This window comes from Bos indicus, chromosome 18 (assembly GCF_029378745.1).
Source record: "Bos indicus isolate NIAB-ARS_2022 breed Sahiwal x Tharparkar chromosome 18, NIAB-ARS_B.indTharparkar_mat_pri_1.0, whole genome shotgun sequence".
In the NCBI taxonomy this organism is placed as follows: domain Eukaryota; kingdom Metazoa; phylum Chordata; class Mammalia; order Artiodactyla; family Bovidae; genus Bos; species Bos indicus.
The window spans coordinates 47,361,478-47,384,804 of NC_091777.1; the positions used below are offsets into that span (position 1 = coordinate 47,361,478).

Below are 23,327 nucleotides of genomic sequence, written 5' to 3' on the forward strand. Positions count from 1 at the left end.
CGTGACCGTGCGGGCCGCGTCGTGAAGACTTCTGGGAGTGCTCACTCGCCCTCGGAGTGCGCAGGCGCAGCGCACCGAGTGGACATTTTGGTCTTTGTCCGCGGGTCAGTCCGGCCCCTGGGTCCACGTGGCGCGAAAATAGGAGGTGGGATGTGGGCGTCTTGGGCCGATGGGGTTGGGGAGGTTGAAGGAAAGGATTCCGGATCTATTGGGGTGCTGGGCGAGAGTGTGGAGTGGGTTTAAGAGCTGCTGGCCTACATGTAGGGTGGGGGTGGGGGCCTCTGGGGAGGGTTCGAGCGATGCGTGACCCTGAGTTTGACCGCAAATTTGACCGGATGTTTGAGAGTGTTGAGGGAGAAACTGTGGGTACGGGATTGTATGGCTGCTTCTCAGAGATGTAGGAGACCAGCACTGAGAGAATAACATCCGAGCGGCACTTCCCTTGTCGAAAGTGCTGATGATTAACGGTGCCATCTTTCTGGAACATCTTATTTACTTGAAGATTGAAGGTCTATAAAAGCTAAGTGGTAAATAATTTTAAAATGGGTTTTGGTATAAAAGTGCTTTTTCTTTTAATTGGGTAGAAGGCAAATCACTGTGTGTGTGTGTGTGTTTTAAACAAGAAGATTTCAAAGGATAGTTTTGTTAGGAGGAGCCTGCTTCAAATGGTCTCCAATGTCCTGATCTTTGGGGTCCTTTAATAGGACTGCTGTTAAGTCTTAGAGTAAATATCAGCGTTCCGTTTTTAGAAGCAGTGTCCTATTGCGCAGGAGCCGAGAACTGGGGAGTCAAGGGTTTGAGGTTCTAGATTCGGCACTGTTATCCTCGTTCTTTGAAAAAACTAATTCCTGCAATGTTTATCCATGAATCTGGACCAGTTAGGTATCCTGGCTGCTAAATGCGTTTTCCCGGGTTATGGATTTTGTGAAGTAACAAAGGTACTTTTTCTGAGGAATCTCCTACAGTTATCCTTCTTGTATTTCAAATAATTGGGTACCAAATCAATACCTACACATCAGTAGCCTTCAGATAGACAAACCACTGCCAGTTAGAAGATATGATAGAGGAAAATAATTATTTACAACAACAGTTTTTTAAAAATTGAGGAAGAAGCTTAAGAAGTATGCAGAACTACCGGAAAAGAACTTTAAAATACTGCTGAAGGGCGTAATGTAAGATAGGAACAAAAATAGTGTTTTTCATGTTATCCCAATAAAAGTATCCCCAAATTTTTTTGGGGGGGGACCTAGATTAGGCTGATTCTGGACTTAATATGGAAAAATAGACAAGCTAGAATAGCCAGTAAAACTCAAAAAGAAAAGCAGTTGGGGTGTGGGAACCCAACAGTAACATTTTACTTTTTTTTGGCGACACTGCTGAGTTTGTAGGATGTTAGTTCCCCAGCCAGGGTGTGGATTGAACCCACACCCTGGGCAGTGAAAGCTCAGAGTCCTAACTGCTGGACCAACAGGGAGTTCCCCTGATGGTATAACATTGTATATCCTCAGAAATTAAAATAGTATTGGTATTAGAAGGAAGCAGGCCTATGAAGGGCAATTCAGCAGTATATATAATAACTACTTTTCTTTTTGACCTAGTTATTTTACAGATGGAAATTAATTCTATACACGTACCTGAATTTACATGAGGTGATACAGGCACAGTGTTTCACATAGGAAAAGATTAGGAACAATTCATGTCCATCAGTAGGAGATTGAATTTGAAAAAGAATGGCTAGTTTTATGGGTATAACTGAATTTCTTTGCTGTTCACCTTTAACTAACATGTCATTGATAATCCAACTATACTCCAATATAAAATAACAATTTAAAAATACAGAAAGGGAGAAAAAATTCCTCAGAAATAGTACAGTTATTCTTACTGTTTCTGGTAAAAATTTCTGATTCAGATTCCTGAAAGATTCAGATATGCAGATACTCTTTTTAAATTGCTGTGTTTAAGCCTTTTTTTTTTTTGACATTTCCTTTTATAACTGGAATGAGGAAGTTAGAATTCTTTGTTCAGGTTACACTCATCTTTAGCAACTCATCCCTGCCTCATTTATGAGATTTTGTTCTTTGATTTCCATGATGGTTATTTTCTCATGGTTTCGTGGTTAAGTCAGAGCTTCTGGTGGTATTTTTTACACATCCTAATTGTGAGTTATTTTGGGTCAGACTACATTGGAGGTGATCTTCAAATTGCATACATAATAACAGGAGAGAAATACATGATTGATCCGCCACAAGTGATTGTATTTTCTCCTTCATGACCAAAATGTAATCTTTGGGGTTTCATAATTTGCTCATTCCTTGTCGATCATTTAATGAATGGTTTTAACCCCAATAAATAATCCTTTAGCTGAATCAGCAGTAATTTCTTCAGGCTTGCAAAGTGATAATTTTCTAGTTTTTTCATTACTTTTACATTTATTTGACTGCTACCTTAAATTGTATCAAATTTATCCTGTTTTTTTCTTCCTTAATCATTTTAAAGTTGTGCTCTTATAGCTAGTTTTCTTTCTGATAGTCATAGTATCACAATTTTATTCAGTGGGCCTTCCTTCTTGCTAACTCCTGTCTCATTTTAACTTGCCACCATTTAACTTTGAAAGCGTTTTCCACTTCAGGCCCACCTTGTACCTTCTCTCCCAAACTTGGAATTGGCCATTTCTCCAAGGAGCTCTGGTTCCTTTTACTGGAGAATGGTATTGGAGACCAAGATCTGGATGCTAGATGCTCTCATTGCTGCAGAGGTAACATTGTTTCAAGGCCATTTCATAGACAGAATGAATAAACCCATTTTTAAAAATCGTGAGTTCATAGTAGTATTTCTAATTCAGTTTAAATGTTTCAGGATTTTTACCTCAATGGCTCCTAATTGTATTTTATGGTAAAAAAATTTGGAATAGGTTAATACAAGTGTGGGCTTATTTGCTTTATTCTGCAGTTTCAAAATAATAATGTTGGTAGTGTAGTAACCATAAACGTACTGTATCCTGTGAAAATTTTCTTTGTAGCTATTTTTGCCCTTCCACTGAGTACACTAAAGATGTAGAGTCAAAGTTCTCTGTTTTAAAGTCATTTGAAATAAATCTTTGTTTTGAGGAATTATGTTAATTACCAAGTTAATGCACAGTTGAGTTCTTGTATTTCAATTTGTTTCCAGTTTAGGGACTGCTTTTTAAGAAATTAATTTGATTATATAAAAAAGTAGATAATGCATTTCAACAAAAACTATATCTCATAGAGAGATGTCATTTTGCTCTCCTCCCCATCACATTCATCTCTGTCCCAGTTAAATATAGTTTCTTTTTTATTGTTTATCTTTCAAGTAGATTTTGTATTTGTTGGGCCATTCGTGTATATTTATTCTTCCCTCCTGTCCTCCATCCTTATGTAAAAGATGCATTCTGTACATTCCTCTCTTTCGTCACTTCACAATATATCCTGGAGATACCTTTCTTAATCATATACATGATTTTTAACTGCCTTGTGTGTGTGTGTACTGTAGTTGATTCTGCTGTTGGACATTTGGGTTATTCGTAATCTTTTGCTGTTACTAATTTCTTGCAGTGATGAGTAATTTTTCACCTGTGTCATTTTGTACTTAGGGAAGGTTCTCCTGTGTTGGCAGGAGGATTCTTTACCACTAGCGCCACTTGGGAAGGCCCTTGATTATATCTAAAGTAGATTGCTGCAAGTGGAGTTGCACATAGGGCTAAGTACTTTAATTTCTTTTTAGCTATCTACAAGAACAGTTCTCTTCCTAGAACCTTAGCATCAGAGTGTAGTGTTGAATGTTTTATTTTTTGCCAAAAGTATGAGTGAAAATTGATATCTAAATGTAGGTTTAATTTACATCTCTATTATGGGTGTGGTTGAGTACCTTTCAAGGCCACATGTACTTGTATGGGAACTGTCCGTATCCTTTTCCTCGTTTACTGTAGAGTGCCTCTTCCTTTTAGGAACTGTTAAATTACATTAGAAAGGTTAGCCCTCTGTGAGATGAGTTGCAGGTTTTTTTCACGTTTTAAATTTGTGTTTTGATATTGTTCAGTGGTAGTTTCTTTTTAAAAATCATGTGGAATCAGGAAGTTTTTGTTTTTAGATTTATCAGTTAGTTAAAATGATGTTAGTTAATTGGTCTTTTCATTTATGGTCATAGAAAGCCTTTCTCACTCCCGGTTTCATCTTTACTTTCAAATCCTTACAAGGTTATAATTTTTATGAGTTTTCATAGCCTAGCATATGATATTTAGGTATGCATCCAGGTTTATATTTTTTTCCAGTAGGCTACCCAGTACTTCCAGCACCATTAATATTAAAAGACCTTTAACTCTACTCTCTTAAGATTCTTTATTTTGATCATGTACTCAATTTTCATGGATTTGGTCTATTTCTGGACTTGATATTCTCACCCATCTTCCAGTCTGTATTCGTGTACCCATATTTATCTTTTTAGTGTGTGAGCTTTATGATTTTAGTATCTATTATAGTTGGTCTGTTATTGCTTATCTTTTTCAGTTTCTTAACTATTCTCATTTATTTTTCTATGTAAACTTTAGAATCAGCTTTCTAGTTCTAGGAAAAAGCTAATTGATATTGCATTAAATTTTGTAAAAGAATTTTAGGGAAAGGGACTATAGTGTTGAATAGTCCTTTCCGTGTACATGTTGTGCGTTGTATATATGCTAGTTTCCTTTCGGGTCTTTTAGAGTGTCTTAACATTTTATTCATATAAATTTTAGACACTTTTTACTAAATTTATTTCTAGGTCCTTTATCTATTGCTGTTATGAATGGAGTCTTTGTTGTGGTATATAATGTAAAGCTTGTTGGTTTCTATAAGTTAATTTTATTCCCTGCTTAATCTATTATTGTTTATAATTACATTTAAAAATGAGACGTTGAGCATCCTTATGTTTATTTAGAAATTAATAGAAATGCCCTCAATGTTTTTGTATTAGATAAGATGCTGGCTTTTGTGGTCAGATGTAGATTATGATGACCTATATGTGTAAATATTACCACTCCTGCCTGGATCTCTGGAGGTGTGAGTAGAAATAAAGAGTTTAAAACTGAGACCACTGCCATGCCTCATATACAACAACCAGGAAAGATCACATTAATCAAGGAAATAAAAATCTCTAAACTCTGATAACTACAGTCTTTAAAACATCAAACAGAACAAAAATAAGATACCCATTCATATTCTGTTTTTCCATTTCCTCCTTTTGGGTGACCATTTTGTAACTCACTTTCTCCATTTATCTTTTGGGTTCTTTTTATAGCTTTTGTTTGCTTAAAGTTTTTGTCTTTTTCAAAAAATAATTTTGTTACATTGTGTTTCTTTTTTTTATGTACTTGTGGCAGTAATTTTCAGGTGAGTTTAATTGTTGGAAAATTCTGCTGTTGGTTGCCACTGTTTTTCTTAAAGCATCCTTGTATAGGCACAAAGTATTTGCCATGTTTGTAGGAGGTAGATTTTCCTAGACAAGTACCAGGAAGGAAACATAGTAGCCTTCTGGGCTTCAAAGCTCTCCTGCCTCTTCTAGTGTTTAAAAGCAGAAGGCTCCCGCGTGTTGACCCTAACTTGGTTGAGGCCGACCTCTATCTTTCTGTTTCCTATAAATCTTCATAGTAGTTGCCTTCCAGGATGATGCATTTACTTTTAGAGGTTTCTGAATCTGGGGTCACCCCACTCCCAAGTGCTTTTTAAGTCTGTTCTGCTTCCCCTTCAGTCTTTTTCGGTTTAATCTAGGTTTTACTCTCATTGATTACGTCGTAGAGTAAGACTCATTCTGTAAGGAAATATTAGCTGTGGATTTCTGAACTCCCTAAGTCCTTAGAATCTCCCTCAGCATTCCCAGTTCTTCATAGGCTTTTTTTGCAACTTACTCTTTACGCCCCCTATGTGGGTTTTCCTTTGGTAAAGATAACATGGAGTTTGGGTTTTTTTTTTTTTGTCATGAGCCTTGTTGATTACCACAGTTCTCACTCAGGGTGAATTCCTCATTCTGAGAATGAATCTTTCTGAAGTCTGCTACCTTAAGGAACTCTCACCATTATCTTAGTCTTTCTTGCTACACTGTCACACACTATTTTCCTTCCTGTACCACATCTGCTATTTTAGGTTTTGGGGCCACACTGACATATAATTTAAGAGTTAAATTCTCCCTACTACTTTCACTACAGGTGTAATGTATGGGCTAGCTGCTTGCCCCTTACTCCCCTCTTCCCATTAACCCATTTTGCTTAATATTTTGTATGGTTTTAAGGAAAAGTACTTAAAACATTGAAACTAAGCAGTTACCTTGCTCCTGTGAAATGTTGCCTGTCTCCTTGACCATTGGTGTTCCTAGGATTCTGTCCTTGACCATTCACATACTGTGTATGTTCTCTATAAACAATTGCATAACATTTCACTTGTCTTCAGCAGCAGTTATAGTCTGACAGCTGACAGATTGCCATTTCCATTCTAGGCTGTTCTGAGCTCCCCGTTTATGTATGCAGTTGCCTAATGGATATATTTGCCTGCATGTTCCTTAGAAACCTGACACTCTGAATGTCCAGGAGATCAAACTTGATCTCCTTCTTCTTGCAGGTTGTTTCTAGGCAACCCACACTCTCATGTTTATCTCTGTGTACATTACTATTTAAGTCAGGCTCTGAGCCTTCCATCTGCCATACCCCAGTACAAGTTGGTGACTGTGCTTTTTCACCATGCATAGTAGATAGAGTGTATAAGTAGTAACTTGTATTTTTTAGGATTTTGCTTTTTTTTTTTTTTTAATAATTTCAACTTTATAGGGAAGTTGCATGTACCCTTTCTAGAGAAGAGTGCAGTGTACAGAGAAGTCCCATATACACTTTACCCACATTCACCGTTTACTTTTTAAATTGCCTTATTTTTTCCTTCTCTAATTCTCCAGAAATGTGTAGGTTTTTTTGTACTATTTGAGACTAAGTTGTATACTGCTCCCTTTATAAATACTTCAGCATAAATTTTCTAAGAACAAGGACATTCTTATGCATCATCATGGTACAGTAATCAAAATCAGAAACTATAATATTAATACTATTAATTCAAAGTCTGTATTCAGATTTTGTCTATTGTCCCAATAATGTTCATAACTTTTTTTGTTGTTGTTTTGAATGTGTGGGTGAGCATATTTATAGGACCTTTTTAATATATAGTTTCATTTAGAGTATATTGCAATCAAATATTAGGAATCCAGGAACACTTTTTCAGTTTTTGTTCCTAAATACTGTCAAGAACAACTTTATTTATGTGACTTAGTTGTGATAGGCATATGTTGTTCTAGATAATGAATATTAAATTTCATCCAAGAGTCAGGGTCACAGTTAAAATCATACTTAGGAACCTACATAGAAGTGTGGTGCTAGAGAACAGTAGCAGCCAGTCATGTAAGATGTGAACAGCTTTTCCTATGTAAGTCAAATTCTCAAAATAAATTCCCCCTCTCTTTCTCCATTTCTGGGTGTGTAGAGCCTTAAATGGTTTAATGAGTTTAATGGCTTTGAAATTCTGGATCCAGATAGTACCTTTGCTTATATAGTTGTATGTGCTTTAATCTCTTAAGGCAAAAAGTTATTACTTTATTCTTTTTCGCAGGGTCATTTCCTTGTGCACCGTCCTCATCCTTCAGAAGGCCGGGAGGCCCCAGGGCTCAGCCGAGTTCTAGGAGAGAACTTTGGCTCCAGCATTAACATTTTAGTGCTGTGTCATTTCCCCAGTAGCAGGTTGTGAACTGATCAGGCTGGATGTGATCCTCTGTTGAAGCACGAAGACAAACTCTGGATGGTGGAGAAAGAAGTGGAAAGGAAGTTTGTTCAGGTGAGTGCATCACAACCAGGCACATCACAGTTGTTCAGTCAGCACTTCTGAAAAGCTTCGTTACCAGCCCTAGTCTTAGAGTAAGTCTTTAGAAACCTGAAGGACATTTCTAGTCATCGTTTTTTCTTTCAGTAGTCTGTCCCTTTAATCAGATTCTAGAGGGCCAGGTGCCCTTATTTTTATTCTGCATGTCAGCCCTTCACACTTCATTCCCTCTGCCTCTCTGTGATTGTTCTGTCTTCCATGATACCCTCAGTCTCATACCTCCTGGTGTGTGTAAGCGCCTTTCCTTGTGCGTTGTCTTTTAATATGTTAGGTTTACATATTGTCTGATATTTAGTTTCCTTTTTATTACTTACCAATTTCTCTCATTTTTTCAGTGGTTAAATGCTTCAGCATCATATTTTACATCTGTAATCACACTTCTTGTTGTCTTCTTATCCATTTTCCCCATTACTATATCAATAAACTGCCTCCTTCCCTTCTGCCCTAATGTACCTCTTTTCAGAAGTTTTTGCTGTAGAAATCAGTTCTGCTTTTTTGCTGTGTGTGTGTGTATAGATGAATGGATGGATGAGTCTGTATTTATATTTAATATAATACATGAATTTGTAAAAAATTTTTGAACATCAGTGAAAACATCTGACCTTTGGTCCTGTAGTTCTTTTTCAAAGCTGTAATCACTTAAGAGTTTCACATGGATTCTTCTTGAGGTAGTCTGTGAATAAACAAGCATGTATTAATGTATCTGTGGTACAAATATATATAAGCACTCAGTCTTTTCATTTAAATGATGGTATGTATTCTACTGTGTACATAGTTTTCTTTTCTCCATCAACACTTAATTCATTTAACCTGCCTCTAATGGGCATTTAGGTTGTTTCCAGACTTGTGTGAGTGAAGATGCAAGTGAATATACTTGTTTATATTGCTTTGCAGAGATGTGCAGATACAGTTACATCCTAATTGACTCCAAGTAGAAATGCTGGGTCAAAGTTAAGTTTATTTATAGATTTGATAGAAATAGGCACATTGTTCTGAAAAGAAATAAACCAATTTACATATCTACCAACATGGTATATTGATATATTCAGTAAGTATTTCCTGCATGATTTGTGTTTAGCACCATTTCAGGTACTAGGGAAATGTTAGTGAATCAAGCAGCCAAAAATTCCTCCCTCTTGAGGTCTACATTCTAATTGGGGAAGAAAGACTATGAGTAAATAGGTAAAAAATGTATTCTATCAGATGGTGGTGAGTCCTATGAAGAAGAATAAAGCAAGGAAAACTGGCATAGTGAGGGCCAGTTGGAGGTTATAATTTTAAATAAGTTAGTCAGGGAAAGGTCTCATTAAGAGAGTAACATTTAAGAGTATGAGAGTGTGGTATGCAGTATTTGGTGGAAGAGCATTCAGCCAAAAGGAACAAAAAGTCTTAAAAACTCTGAGGCTGGAGCTTCCTCTTACAGAAATAGTGATGAGGGCTGTGGGCTTGGGCAGAGTGACAAAGGGTTTGGTTAGGTAACAGGCCAAATCATAGACTTTGGCCTTTATTCTGAGTGATTTGAGAGGCCATCAAAGCTTTTTGAGGTGAGGAGTGAAAAGATCAGAATTAAATTTGAGCTGCTATAAAGAAAATATGGTATAGGGGGCCAAGGCTAGGAGATTAATGTGAGTGATCACTACTGCAGTGATCTAGGTAATAGTTATACTTAGTTACAAGTGGTCAGATTTTTAAGATGGTTTAAAGGAATAGTTGAAAGATTGACTGATTTGATGTTGGATATGAGAGAAAGAGAAGTTACTGATGACTTAACTAGACAAGGATGATACAAGAAGACTTCAGGAATTTTGGGAGACCGATCAAGCATTTTCTTATGGACTTGTTAATTGTGTCCTGTCTACTGATCCATCATCTAAGTGCATATTCAGGTAGGCAGTCAGGAATCTAGGGAGCTGGAAAGTCAGGAATTTAGGGAACCTAGAAAGTTGAGAAGACTTATGTTTTACTATACTGACAAGCTGCTTTCATCAGTGGCAGTGTCTGCACTTCTTGCTCATTTCTACTTTTCTTACCACTCAGAGATGCCGTTGTGTCCCAAGTGTCCTGCATCCAGCCTGCATTCCTAGATTCTGTTGTTAGAAACTAGGAGGTGGTGATGTGACCCCCTGAGACTGTGCCGTTTGTTTTTGGAGAGTGTTGTGCATAAGAGCTCTTCTTAAAAATAGCAGTGACAGCTGCCTACTCATATTCTTCCTAGTAGGACATTAGAATTATAGCTATTTACTACTTTTACCAACAATGCAGTTTTTCCTTTTAGTCTTTATCTTTCTCCTTCTCAGACAGAAAGTGAGCAGAGATGTCTTTTTGGCTTCTTTGGCTGTACCTTGAGGCTTATGGGACCTTAGTTCCCCAGCCAGGGATTGACCCTGGGCCCTTGGCAGCGAGAGGGCAGAGTCCTAACCACTGGACCATCAGGGAAATCCCAACATGTCTTTATTTTACCATTTTAGAGGAAAGGATCTACTTATGATATGTTTGAGTCACCCTTCTAGGAGTTCTTTCCAGATTCAGCTTTATGGGTGCTTTTGTTGCTGTATCTAAGTGTTTCCCCATCTTTTGCTTTTTTCTCCCCCTTCGCTCTATCTTCTTATTGGACATGTCTTCTGGAACTCGGCATTCTGCTTTTCCTCTTTCCTTTTATAAATTAATTCTCAGAAATGACTCATTCATTCTGAAGTTAGAAGTAAAAGGAAAGTAAAGTGAAGTCGCTCAGTTTTGTGTCGACTCTTTGCAACCTCAGGGACTGTAGCCTACCAGGCTTCTCCATCCATGGGATTTTCCACGCAAGAGTACTGGAGTGGGTTGCCATTTCCTTCTCCAGGGGATCTTCCCAACCCAGGTATTGAACCCAGGTCTCCCCCATTGTAGGCAGACACTTTACCATCTGAGCCACCCCAAGTCCCAAGCTTTCTATAAATATCTGTGTTTATTTTTGCACCTCCAGCCTTTCTGTCTTGCCCACCATAATTTTACCTATTTACGGGATAAACAATTATCCAATTGTGACTTCATTTTCATTGTGTTAGACAGAGATTTCAGCTCATTATTTCAGGTCCAGATGTCACATCAAATTAGGTCTAGATCATTTCCTTTCTCTTGGTCATTATGACATGGTCAATCAAACCTTTTAAAAGATACAGGAGAGGACATATTAACCCTGTGAGTGTAATGTGAACATATTTCCTTCTCTCTATAAAGTTATTTGAATCTTGGCCTTTGATTATGAAATTCCCTACCTTTTCAGTTCTTGATTATTTAAACCTGTTACTTAATTCCTCTTTTATTGATCTACCATATTATTGTCCATCCTACTTCACATTTTGGACAGAAATTCACAAGTCCTCAGTAAACATCTTAACCTGTTTTTTACTTTTATGTGTGGAATCTATCATATGGACCTGTTGAAAGAAAGGCCAATATTTTATTTTTTCTGTCTGAAATTTTGATTACATGTGCAATAACTTGTTAAATAATCTGAATTATTGTAGAAGGATTTTTTTTTAGATCTGTTCTTAACATCTTCAAACAGTAAAAACATTGAAAGAAGAATACATTGATCTACTGTATATCCACCACATAGATCCAGTAATATGTATTTTTCCGTGTTTGATGCATCTGTTTCCTAGTGCATGAGTATTGTGTGCATTGAAACAGCATGACATATAACTCCTAACTAATGAAGTTTGCATTTTCTAAAAATAATGTTATGTTGGGGGGGCCCACATAACAAAAATATTATTATCATACCTTCAGTTCACTTCAGTCGCTCAGTTGTGTCCCACTCTTTGTGACCCCATGAACCACAGCACGCCAGGCCTCCCTGTCCATCACCAATTCCTGGAGTTTACCCAAACCCATGTCCACTGAGTCGGTGATGCCGTCCAACCATCTCATCGTCTGTCGTCCCCTTCTCCTCCAACCTTCAATCTTTCCCAGCATCAGGGTCTTTTCAAATGAGTCAGCTCTTCATATCAGGTGGCCAAAGTATTGGAGCTTCAGCTTCAACATCAGTCCTAACAGTGAACACCCAGGGCTGATCTCTTTTAGGATGGACTGGTTGGATCTCCTTGCAGTGCAAGGGATTCTCAAGAGTCTTCTCCAACACCACAGTTCAAAAGCATCAATTCCTCGGCGCTCAGTCTTCCTTATAGTCCAGCTCTCATATCCATACATGACTACTGGAAAAACCATAGCCTTGACTACACAGACCTTTGTTGACAAAGTAATGTCTCTTGTTTTTTTTTTTTTTGCCCCCTGTATTTAAAAAATACTTAACTGTCAGCCATCCAAAGAAAAAAGGAGTACAGCCATTACTGCAATCCAGCATCTCAGATTATAGTATATTGACTTAGCTATGTAGAAATTTGGATTTAAAAATACTTCATATGAAACACTTAAGAAAAGTGAAGTGTGATTGTGAATAGAAGTTAAGGGAAAGATGTTTAGGAGTACAAGACAAGATTGGAGAAGTCTTTAGGAGCCTGTTACTGGAGCTGCTTCCAGGAGGTTCTATAGATTATAAGAAGCCTAAGATATAGGAAGGGGTTGGGTTAAACCAAGGGACATAAGGAACGTAATATGCCTAATTGTGACTCATTGATTGCATACCTAACATGCTTGGTAGGCTTTTTCTCAGGGCTTCTGAACCTAACCATTACTTAGAATGCTCTTCCTCCACACATCTGTAAGGATCACTTTCTTTCTTCCTTCAGGTCATGAATCTTAACCTTCTCAGAAGCTGTTCTATCTGAAACTATAACTCTTTATCCATTCTCCAATTTTTTCCCATAGCAGTTAAAACTTGTTAACAAACCTTCTCTTTTATTTTTTTTTTCTGTCCACTAGAATGTAAACTTGATGGGTGCAGAAAGTTTTGTCAGTTTTGTTCAATGCTTTTTATCCTTGGAGCTTAGAACTGTGCCAGACTCACAGTAAGAAGAAGGTAGAAGAAGGTATTTGTTGAATGAATAATGAGAAATGTTTTGGGCATCAGTTCTTAAAACTTTTTGGTCTTAGGAATGCTTCACATTTTTTTTTTAATTAAAAAAACAGCTTTATTGAGATGTAATTCAGATAACATAAAGTCTACCCTTTTGGGAATATACAGTTCAGTGTTTTGTAGTATATTCACAAAGTTGTGTAATCATCACCATTATCACATTTTCCTCATCACAGAATGTAACCCATTACCCATGAGCAGTAACATTTATAGTCAGTCCTAAAACTTGAGGGCCTCCAAAGGGCTTTGGTTTATTATGTGGACTTTTATGATGTCTATTTAATGTAAAATTGAGAAACTTTCGAAAACATTTATTAATTTAAAAAACTCAAATAATTTCATTACATATAAACTTATAAATTACAATTCTTAAGTAACAGTTTTCCAAAATAAAAAAGTTTAGTGAGAAGAGTGGCATTGTTTTGCATGTTTGTGGAGCAGTGTTTTAATAGCCTTTTCAGATAATTGTGAATATTCTTCGGTACTATACTAACACTTTACAAGTGGTAATTTTTTCAAGATTAGCCACAATGTGAGATTTGAAATTATAACAGGTTTTTCTGTTCTCTTACACAATATCTATTTATCTTAAAACTTTGAATGGATTTCTGACCCATGCGTGATTTTGTAACATCATGCATTATGTGCTTAGTTGCTCAGTTGTGTCTGACTCTTTGTGATCCCATGGACTGTAGCCCACCAGGCTCCTCTGTCCATGGGGATTCTTCAGGCAAGAATACTGGAGTGGGCTGCCATGCCCTCCTCCAGGGGATCACCCCAACCCAGGGATCGAACTCAGGTGTCCCACATTGCAGGCAGATACTTTACCCTCTGAGCCACCAGGGAAACCCATCATGCTCTGGCCAGCTGAACTGCAGCTCTTTCAAATGTTGATATAAGGGCCTTCCTGGGTGGCTCAGCTGGTAAAGAACCTGCTTGCCAATGCAGGAGACACAAGAGACCGCCGGTTCAATCCCTGGGTCAGGAAGATACCTGAGAAGGAAATGGCAACTTGTTCCCGTATGCTTGCCTGGAAAATTCCATGGACAGAGGAGTCTGGTGGGCTACAGTCCATGGGGTTGCAAAGAGTCAGACACGACTGAACACACAAATGTTGACATAACTCATACAATATCAAAACACCATATTTTGTTAACATTACCAGTCTCATTAGAAAAGTCTTTGGAAGTTTCAATCACATGGTGGAGGAAACAGGTTTTCCAAAATCCTAATTTTTACTTTTGTTCGAGAACTTGAATTCTATCATTGGCAGCATATACTATCAATTATTTTCTTTGAGATGATTCTCTTACTTTTTTGTCTGAAGAAAGTTCGTGCCAAACAATGCCCAAGTCCTAATAACCACAGTTTGTAAGGCATTTATTAATTTGTTTAAAGCAAATTAATGGTGCAGCATGAAATAAAGTAAAAAATGGTGCTTCATGAGTAAAGTGGCTAGGTTTAGCTCACAACTTAATTTGTTTGCCCAAGTGCTTTCCCTTGAGACAACTGTCATCCTCTTGTGTACAACAGAAGTATGTGTGTATATGTATAAAATTAATATTCTTTATAGTTTTTGCTTTTCATGGATTTGATATTCACCAAGCTTTTTGTTTGCTTGATTTTCCTATACTAAAGCACAAATTTCCTATTCAGAATAGTTCAAAGCCCTCTCAATACTAGTTTCCACATTGTTACATGCGTTGGGAAATCTCCATTTTTCCCTTTGGAGACAATAAGTCTAGAATTCTTGTCCTCTTACTTCAGTGGAGACCAGGCTGTACTCTGACCTGATAGTCATCTCTTACCTTGTAGCTTTTCATCACCATTAACATAGAAATTACTTCATTTTTTACCCCCTTGTACATCCCCTCATTTTTAGATTCTATATCTGTTACCATCTCTGTCTAGTAATTTTGGTGGAACACATGTTCTAATAGCATCCTGGGAGAAAAGGTGCGTTTTGGGCATTTGCATAACTGAAAAATGCCTGTACTTGACTGTCTCAGGTTGATAATCTAAGCTTAAATTTTTTTCAATCAGAATTCTAGCTTCATGTCTTTCTGTTGGGAAATTTTATTCTCTTTTCTTTGAATGATGTATGTTCTTTCTTTTGAAAGCATTTTTTGCCTCTTTGCTGTTTTGAAATGTCCCAGTAATATGTCTAGATATTCATCTTTTATTATTTATTGTGCAGGGTACCAAGTGCACCTTTTAAGACGTCTGGAGATTCGTGACTTAGAGGAGAGGACATTTTTTTGTTCTTTGAATATTTCCTCTAGTTTCCCCTTTTTTATTTTCTGGAACTTCTTTTACTCAGCTATTTTATACTTTGGTTTATCCTTCAATGTTTCTTCTTATAACTTCTATCAGGAAATGACAGTTGTCACCTGTGTTTATATGTCATTGACCAAACAAGGCACCTGGCCATGCCTGAGTTTGCTAGAGTGAAGCAGTGCAATCCTTCTGCACTGTGGAGACCCTGTTATTGGTGAATGATAATACAATTTCCCTTACCCTACCTCTCACCCCACCCCATTGTCCCAGTCTTACTTTCTGAGGGACCTTTTTCTGTTTCTTGTTTCCAGAATGCTGTTACTGTTTCACTGATAAAATATCTTCTCATAACTGTCTGCAGTTGGTTTCGGGGTTTTGTTGTTTGCTGTGCCTTACCTTTATTTCCTTAGAGTTTCTTGCTTTCCTTCAATGTTGATCTTTCATGTTAGTGGGGTTCCTCTGCTGTGTGTGGAGTATTGGCTATACAGTCATGTTTAAGAGTGATTCACTAAAAGGTAAGCTCTTTTGTTCCTGGGTGCTTCTAGTCAGTGGATAAAGAGTAGAGTGTAGAATGCCTCATGGACTTGGGGGTCTATTTCTGAGTTATACTGTCTTACTGTCATGATCAGATGTGGCCAGGTCCTTTGTTTCACCAGAAAAAAATGACCACAAATAAGTATCATCTTAGATGGGAGGCATCCTATTTAAGTTTTTCACTGGCCTTTTATTAGTTTGTCCAGAAAAGGGTCCTTTCATATCCTGCTCAAAGTTTCCAACACTTTGGGCATCGACTACAGAATGGAGCTGGAGTCTCACCATATTACATATACATCCCATTGCTTTCAATATAGTACCTGTCATCTCATTTGTTGAGTGTCCCTGAGACTGAGGCTTCTGTGATTAAATTCCTGCAAAGAGTAACTTTGACTTTGTGAAAGGAGTGGTCCTTTGTCCTCATGACTGACAGTAAGGGGCCAGCTGCAACTTAAACATTTTATTTTTACAGCAAATACTATTCCTTCTTTTGAGGTGCTTAAAATTTCCCTTCATTTCCTGAGTCTTTATGATATTTTGTGACACAGGTTTGCTTGCTTGACATTAGTGTCCTCTTCTGCAAGTGCCTTTATATTATTTGAACTTCCTCAGCTCTTCTGTCAAATCCTCTATGTACTTTGTTATTAAAAAAAAAATTGTTAATACCTGTGTGTATTGATGTTGCCTGTCATTCTTCTTTCTTGTGAGTCTGTGCCATTTTCCCTTTTCTTGTCCTTTGAATGGAGTTTTAGAAGGAAGCAGTTGGCTTTTCCTTTCCCTTTTTCAGAATCCCTGGTAGACCTCAATTTTATGTGGTTATCTTTTTATCCTATTTTTTAATCCCTCATTTTTTGTTATATTCAATTTGCTGGATTATGAAATTAAGTTATTTTTCAAGAGTTTTCTGAGCTGTTTATACATATGTGAATGTTTAGTTTTCAACCAGGAGTCCTATTCAAGGGTTTCCATCTCAGAATTTAGTTGAAGACATTGATCATGAGGATTCTTTCGTACTTTGAGCTAGTTCATCCCCCAAAGCACAGTCTGAAATTTCATTACTAATAATGGGAAAATTCATAAATAATGATAACATAAAGCTAACATTTATGGTTGCTTACCATGTGCCAGCCACAGTTCTAAGCATGTTATATATACATTGACTGCTTTAAATGATGATTCTTTGTACTCCATTTTATTTAGAAGAAGCTTGAGAAGATGATGAACGGATAGATTGACAAGACTTGGGAGACAAGTTGCATCCAGCTTCAATAAAGTACAGACAGAAAAAAAGCAGTGACTAAGAAAATTGGAAAAGTGCTTCCTCTGATATCAGACTATCTTTTAAGGGAACAACTTTTTCAACCTAGAGTTTGAAACACAATTTAGAGTTAGTTGTGTAGGAAAGAATCATCAATTTAGATAGTGTGGAAATCTGCCACAGCTTACTCCTTGTAGTAATAATAACCCTTTTTGTAAAAGGGTATAAAATCAGTGTGGAAATGCCTTCATTAAAAATTTGAATCCCACATGATATCAGAGCATTCATACTGGAGAGAACACCTATGAATTTACTGAATGTGGGAAAACTTTCATTTGTATGTTGCACCTCATTCAATGTTGAAGTCAGGCTGGAGAGAAATCCTGTGCTTCTAAAGAATATTGAAAAGCCTTTACCTAGATAACATCTCATTGAGCAGAAGAAAATTCATACTGGAGAGAAGTCAGTGAAGGTTATAAATCTTCACTGAATATTTTAGAAAATTTAGAGTTAGAGAGCTCTGAATGTACTGATTATGATAAAGTTTTCTCTTGAACCTTATCTCTTACTCTGTATTCGAAAGGCCATACACAGAGAAGCCCAGCACATGTAAGAAATGTGGAAATACCTTCAGCTAAAAGTAAATTTTCATTTATCAAAAAATTCATACAAGAAAGAAACCTTGTGAATGTGGGAAAGCTTCCATTCAGATGTCACACCTCAGTCAGCAGAGAATTTGTAGTGGGGAAAACCCCTTTGCCTGTAAGGTATGTGGGAAAATCTTCAGCCACAAATCAACTCTTACTGAGCATGAGAATTTTCATAATAGAGAGAAACCTTTTGAATGTAATGAATGTGGAAAAGCATTCAGCCAAAAGCAGTATGTCATTAAACATCAGAATACCCATACTGGAGAGAAGCTTTTTGAATGTAACGAATGTGGAAAATCCTTCAGCCAGAAGGAAAATCTTCTTACCCATCAGAAAATTCACACTGGAGAAAAACCTTTTGAGTGTAAGGACTGTGGGAAAGCTTTTATTCAGAAGTCAAACCTCATCAGACACCAGAGAACTCACACAGGAGAGAAGCCCTTTATATGTAAGGAGTGTGGTAAAACCTTCAGTGGCAAGTCAAACCTTACTGAGCATGAGAAAATTCATATTGGAGAGAAACCCTTCAAGTGTAATGAATGTGGAACAGCTTTTGGTCAGAAGAAGTACCTCATAAAACATCAAAATATTCACACTGGAGAGAAACCTTATGAATGTAATGAATGTGGAAAAGCCTTCTCTCAGCGAACATCACTTATTGTACATGTGAGAATTCATTCAGGTGATAAGCCGTATGAATGCAATGTATGTGGAAAAGCCTTCTCTCAAAGTTCATCTCTTACTGTACATGTGAGAAGCCATACAGGTGAGAAACCCTATGGTTGTAATGAGTGTGGGAAAGCTTTCTCGCAGTTCTCAACCCTTGCTCTACATTTGAGAATACACACAGGTAAGAAGCCTTATCAGTGTAGTGAATGTGGGAAAGCTTTCAGCCAGAAGTCACACCACATTAGACACCAGAAAATTCATACCCATTAAAACCCTGTGGATATCATGAAAGGTGTTCATCAGGAATTTACACCTTACAACACATCAGAAATAATGAAGGAAGGCATCACAAATGAGGGAAGCAAAAGCTAAAAACTTAAAGGACACCAGAGAATTCATCTTGAAGAGAAAGACATTTGTATGATTGAAGTCCTGTATCCAATAAAAACCATACTGCAAAGGTAATACTGAAAACTTAAGATGCATTTCCACTAAAATTGGGAGTGGAGGACATTTTTATGATTGCCATCTGCATGAATCTGGAGATCTTCACCAGTGTAATAAAAACAAAGCTATAAGCATTAGAAAGAGACTTCTATGGTATTGATTTAGCAGAACAGAAGAGATTCTGCAAAAACCTATGCATTTATTAGAATTTATAATATAGAAAAGGCATCAGGAGCTGAGAAGCTAATGGGACTATTTTTAAAAGTGCTTTGGAGGTAATTTGTTCTCCAAGGTTGGGGGTGGGGTGGGGGGATAGAACATGAACTATACACAAAGATAAAGGGATTGGGTTAAAAGCAGAAGTATGAGAAAGCTATATAGTAAAATGGTTATGACCTTGGGAATGGGAAACATTCCTTATGGCAAATTGAAAAATATCTAGCAATTCTACTCTTGAGTCTGTATGCTCAGGAAAGTATGTACCAGACTATTTACTGTGGCATGATTTGTAGTACTCATTAATTGGGAACAAATTCCCATCAGGAACAAAATGGAAAATACTTAACGATGGAATACTGTATATCTGTAAAGTGTAATAAATGAGATCTATATGTATTAGAAAGATCTCAAAAGTCATGTTGAGGGGGAAAGAAAGTTGCAGAATGACATAATACGATGACATTTTTGTAAATTTGAATTAAAACTTCCTCACAGAATTTCAGTGCTATATATTGGTAATGGATACATATATGTATGTATGTTTTTTAAGTGTTTTTGAAATGGGTTGGAAGTATACAGACCAAACTCTTGATAATGGTTGCCTGTGAAGAGTGGAGAAGGGAAGGGAATGCGTGTGGGGGAGGGGGCTGTTAGAGGGAGACTTCAGTTTTATATATAAACATCAATTTCTCTTAAAAAAAAGACTGCAGAAAATATATTGAGATACTGGTTAATTCTGGATTGTGGTATATGGATATCTTGTCTTATTTTTTGTACTTTTCTGTATTTTTAAATTTTCTCAAAATTAGTAAGAATGGGGGTGAGGATGGGAACACTGTACCTATAGACATCATGTTCTAACGGATTCATTCCCAATCAACTACTAAACTTTTTATAGGAAATATTTCTAAAATTTTATCAAGGAGTGGATGGACTTGCTCTCTATGTAGTAGGAAATTATCTATTTTATTAAAATTAAAACTGACAGTATAATCCAAATGTTTTAATTTATTTATATCTTCATGTTTTTGACACTATTTTGTGACATATCATTTGAGCTTAGGAAGTTTTAAGAACATTTAGTTAAAGATTAACATAGACTTCATATAATTTGTCATTTTCAGATAAACTGACTTTGGAATGACCATTTTACTGTCTTGTACATTTCTGTGAGAACAGCATATGCGTTAACAAGAAAGTTATTCATTATATCATTTTTAAAAAGAAAACCACTCAGCATCCCAGAACATCCATAGTTTGAATTAAATGTCAACACTTGGATCTCAGTCTTAATCTGCAGGTTATTTCATTCTTCCCCTACTCTGACAAACACACCTTTTTTGTTTTTGTTTTTTTCCAGCTCTTCTGAGGTATAACTGACAAAATTGTAAGATATTTGAAGCATACAACATGATGATTTGGTAGACATTGTGAAGGGATTCTCCCCATCAAGTTACTGTTTTCTTTTACAAAGGTGGAGAGGATGGGATGGGTATGGAAAAAGTGGTTCACACTCTGGGCAGGATTCTATTGTGTAAACCAGTCCTTCCTGAAGGTACTTTTTATTCCCTCATCACAATGTAATGATATAAATAATGTTTTAAGATTTTCTTGAATGGTGAACATCAGCAATACAGCATTTGAGGTTGACTTAAAACTGCTTTTTAGAAAGCTCTTAGGGACTCCCCTCGCAGTGCAGGGAATACTCCATGCTCCCAATGCAGGGGGCACAGGTTCTATCCCTGGTCTGGGATTCAATCCCTGGTCCGGGGAACTAAGATCTTGCATGCTGCATGGCAAAAAAGAAAGAAAATCCACAGTATTTCTGTGTTGTTACGTACTAAATTTACTAAGGAATTAACCAGTTGTTTGTACACTGTTTAAAAACTGCCTCCAGGGGATTCAGTAGTGGCCCAGTGATTAGGACGCTGCACTTAGCGCTGTCAAGGATGTGGGTTCAATCCCTGGTTGGGGATTGGGTGCAGTCAAAGAAAACAAAAGTGTCTCTACTAATCAATCACAGTAGGAAGAATACTCCCCATAAAGATTTTAGTCATAAGGCATTTTCTTAATCTCTCATGCTTCATTTAGGTCTTAACACGGCTCTTCTTGCAGCTTTGGAGTCAGTAAATAAAGCCTGAGATGCTAAGACAAAACTCAGAGAATACATTAGTGTATCTGGTGACTGTGGCTTAGGGTCTCCCCCACTCCCACCCAGCTTGGCAGTGTTGATCCAAAGAGGGAAGTCGAATCTGAAAATCACAGTTGTCATTTTATTTAACATGTCAGGAGGCAGATGACCTGAACGTCTGTCTTACTCCATCCTAATAAAGTAGTTTGTTGGGAACCTGAATCATTGTTAGTCAAGATGTATAAGATAAATTATGGTTAATCTCACATTGCCCACATACATATTAATAAGTTCCGTTATACCCAAACCATGTGAGGCACCATAAAACATCTCTTCCCAAAACCCAACAAAATAAAGTATTCTAATTTTCAGTTGTAACTTTTCATCTTCTGTTCGAGGTATTCCTTAGTATATCTGTTTAAGCAATACTATGTATGCTTTTCTTGCTTAGATACTGCATAGGTAGTTTATGTTTAAGGTGTTCTGTTTTAAAATACTGGGCCAACACAAGCTATTTTATGAAAAACCCCACTTTGTAATTGTACTGTGTACCATTGGTGAACTGCAAACATGATTTTGTAATACAAGGCAGTAGTAACATAACCTGGTGTTTAGCTCTATTTTTTACAGTGTTTTCATGTAAAATTTTAAACTTCAGTGTACACTAGAATCTCTTACTGGGCTTAATGAGGGCTTATTGCTGGGTCCTATTTCCAGAGTTCCTGATTCAGGAAATCTGGGTTGATGGGGGCTTAGAATTTGTATTTCCATCCAGTTCCCAGGTGATGCTGGGGTTGCCGCAGACGACACTATGAACTTACAGTCAACCATTTTATCTTCAGAACAGCTCCCCTGGGTAGTAGAGAGAATGCACATTATTTCCCCACTTTATATCTAGAAAAAATGAGAGGCAAGTGACAAACTTGATGTGTTGTCTATTTTATAGCTTCTTGTGATTATTTCAGTGTAATAGATGGGAGACATGGCTTTTGCAGACGGGCAAATATTTGCTTACTACCTCTTACACGCTGGTCATTAGATATATAATGAATATCAAAACAACCTACTGCTGTCCTTTTAAGGTCTTACTAGTGCTTTTGTGTGTGCTGGGTGGGGTCGGGGAGGTGGTGTAGGATGTGGTTGAAGATACAGGTATGGAGCATATGATGTGAGAGTCATAGGCCATTGTGTCAAAGATGATTTGTTCTTAAGTGCCATGAGAATGCCAAAGAAGACTTAAGTATGGCAGTGTAGTTGATATTTTGATAAGACCATTTGATGCTTTGTGAAGAGTGGGTTGAAATGGGAGCAGGAGTAGAGAGGCAGAGTGGCCATTTTAGAGGCTTGAGTAATCACTAAAGCAAGGTGATAAAAGTTTGAGACATGTTAACATGTGAGATGGGTGGAAATGGATAGTTCTGGTTTTTATTTGGAAATGAGTTACGAGGTGCATGATAACAGGAAGACATAAATACTGTGCCAACTTTTAATGTGTAAGGCTAGCTGATGAAGATGTTAGGGGCCATGGAGAAGCAGTTTAGGAGGGAACAGAATCAAGCATTTGAGGTATGTTAGATGTGTAAATCTTGTTTGACAATAAGTGGGAATCAAAGCAACTCCTAAGTTTTGCACCAGAAGCCTTCAAACAGTATTAATGACAGGTGATAGGATAAGATCCTTGAGGTAAACTATATGTATTTAGAGGAAGCAAGAAAGCTAGATTTGAGCCTTGGTACTCTGCTAAGTCAGAGGAAAGAAAATCAGCTGATCTCCTTTGCTAATGAGGTACTACAAGCCTATCTAGAGTGTGGTGTCCTAGAAGCCAAGTAGGTAGAGATGATCATTCTGTTGATTTTACCACAAAATTAAATGAGCCAGTGTCCTTAAAACTTGGCAGTATACAGGCCACTGTAAACCTGTTCCAAAACCTTTTTAGTGGATTATGGGGGATCATAAACCAGATTGGTTTAGCATAATGTAGACTGATAAGACGGAGAAGGCGATGGCACCCCACTCCAGTACTCTTGCCTGGAAAATCCCATGGACAGAGGAGCCTGGTAGGCTGCTGTCCATGGGGTCACTAGGAGTCGGACAGGACTGAGCGACTTCACTTTGACTTTTCACTTTCATGCATTGGAGAAGGAAATGGCATCCCACTGCAGTGTTCCTGCCTGGAGAATCCCAGGGACGAGGGAGCCTAGTGAGCTGCAGTCTATGGGGT

The 23,327-nt window shown here is 37.3% G+C and overlaps 1 protein-coding gene across 4 annotated transcripts in view; it reads left to right on the forward strand.

Annotated features, from left to right (window-relative positions):
* Positions 1-21,709, forward strand: part of ZNF146 (zinc finger protein 146) — a 69,944-nt gene extending 48,235 nt beyond the window's left edge. Inside the window, exons 1-3 of one of the 4 annotated variants that reach the window (XM_019979143.2) lie at positions 6-145; positions 7,638-7,859; positions 16,933-21,709. In XM_019979143.2, coding sequence (XP_019834702.2) covers positions 17,701-18,579 — 879 coding nt within the window. In that variant the 5' untranslated portion in view covers positions 6-145; positions 7,638-7,859; positions 16,933-17,700 and the 3' untranslated portion in view covers positions 18,580-21,709. Of the gene's footprint in view, positions 1-5; positions 146-291; positions 528-7,637; positions 7,860-16,932 lie in introns of those variants that run through there. The other 3 variants (XM_019979148.2, XM_019979147.2, XM_070772122.1) reach the window with 3 other exon arrangements.
* The last annotated feature ends 1,618 nt before the right edge of the window (positions 21,710-23,327 follow it).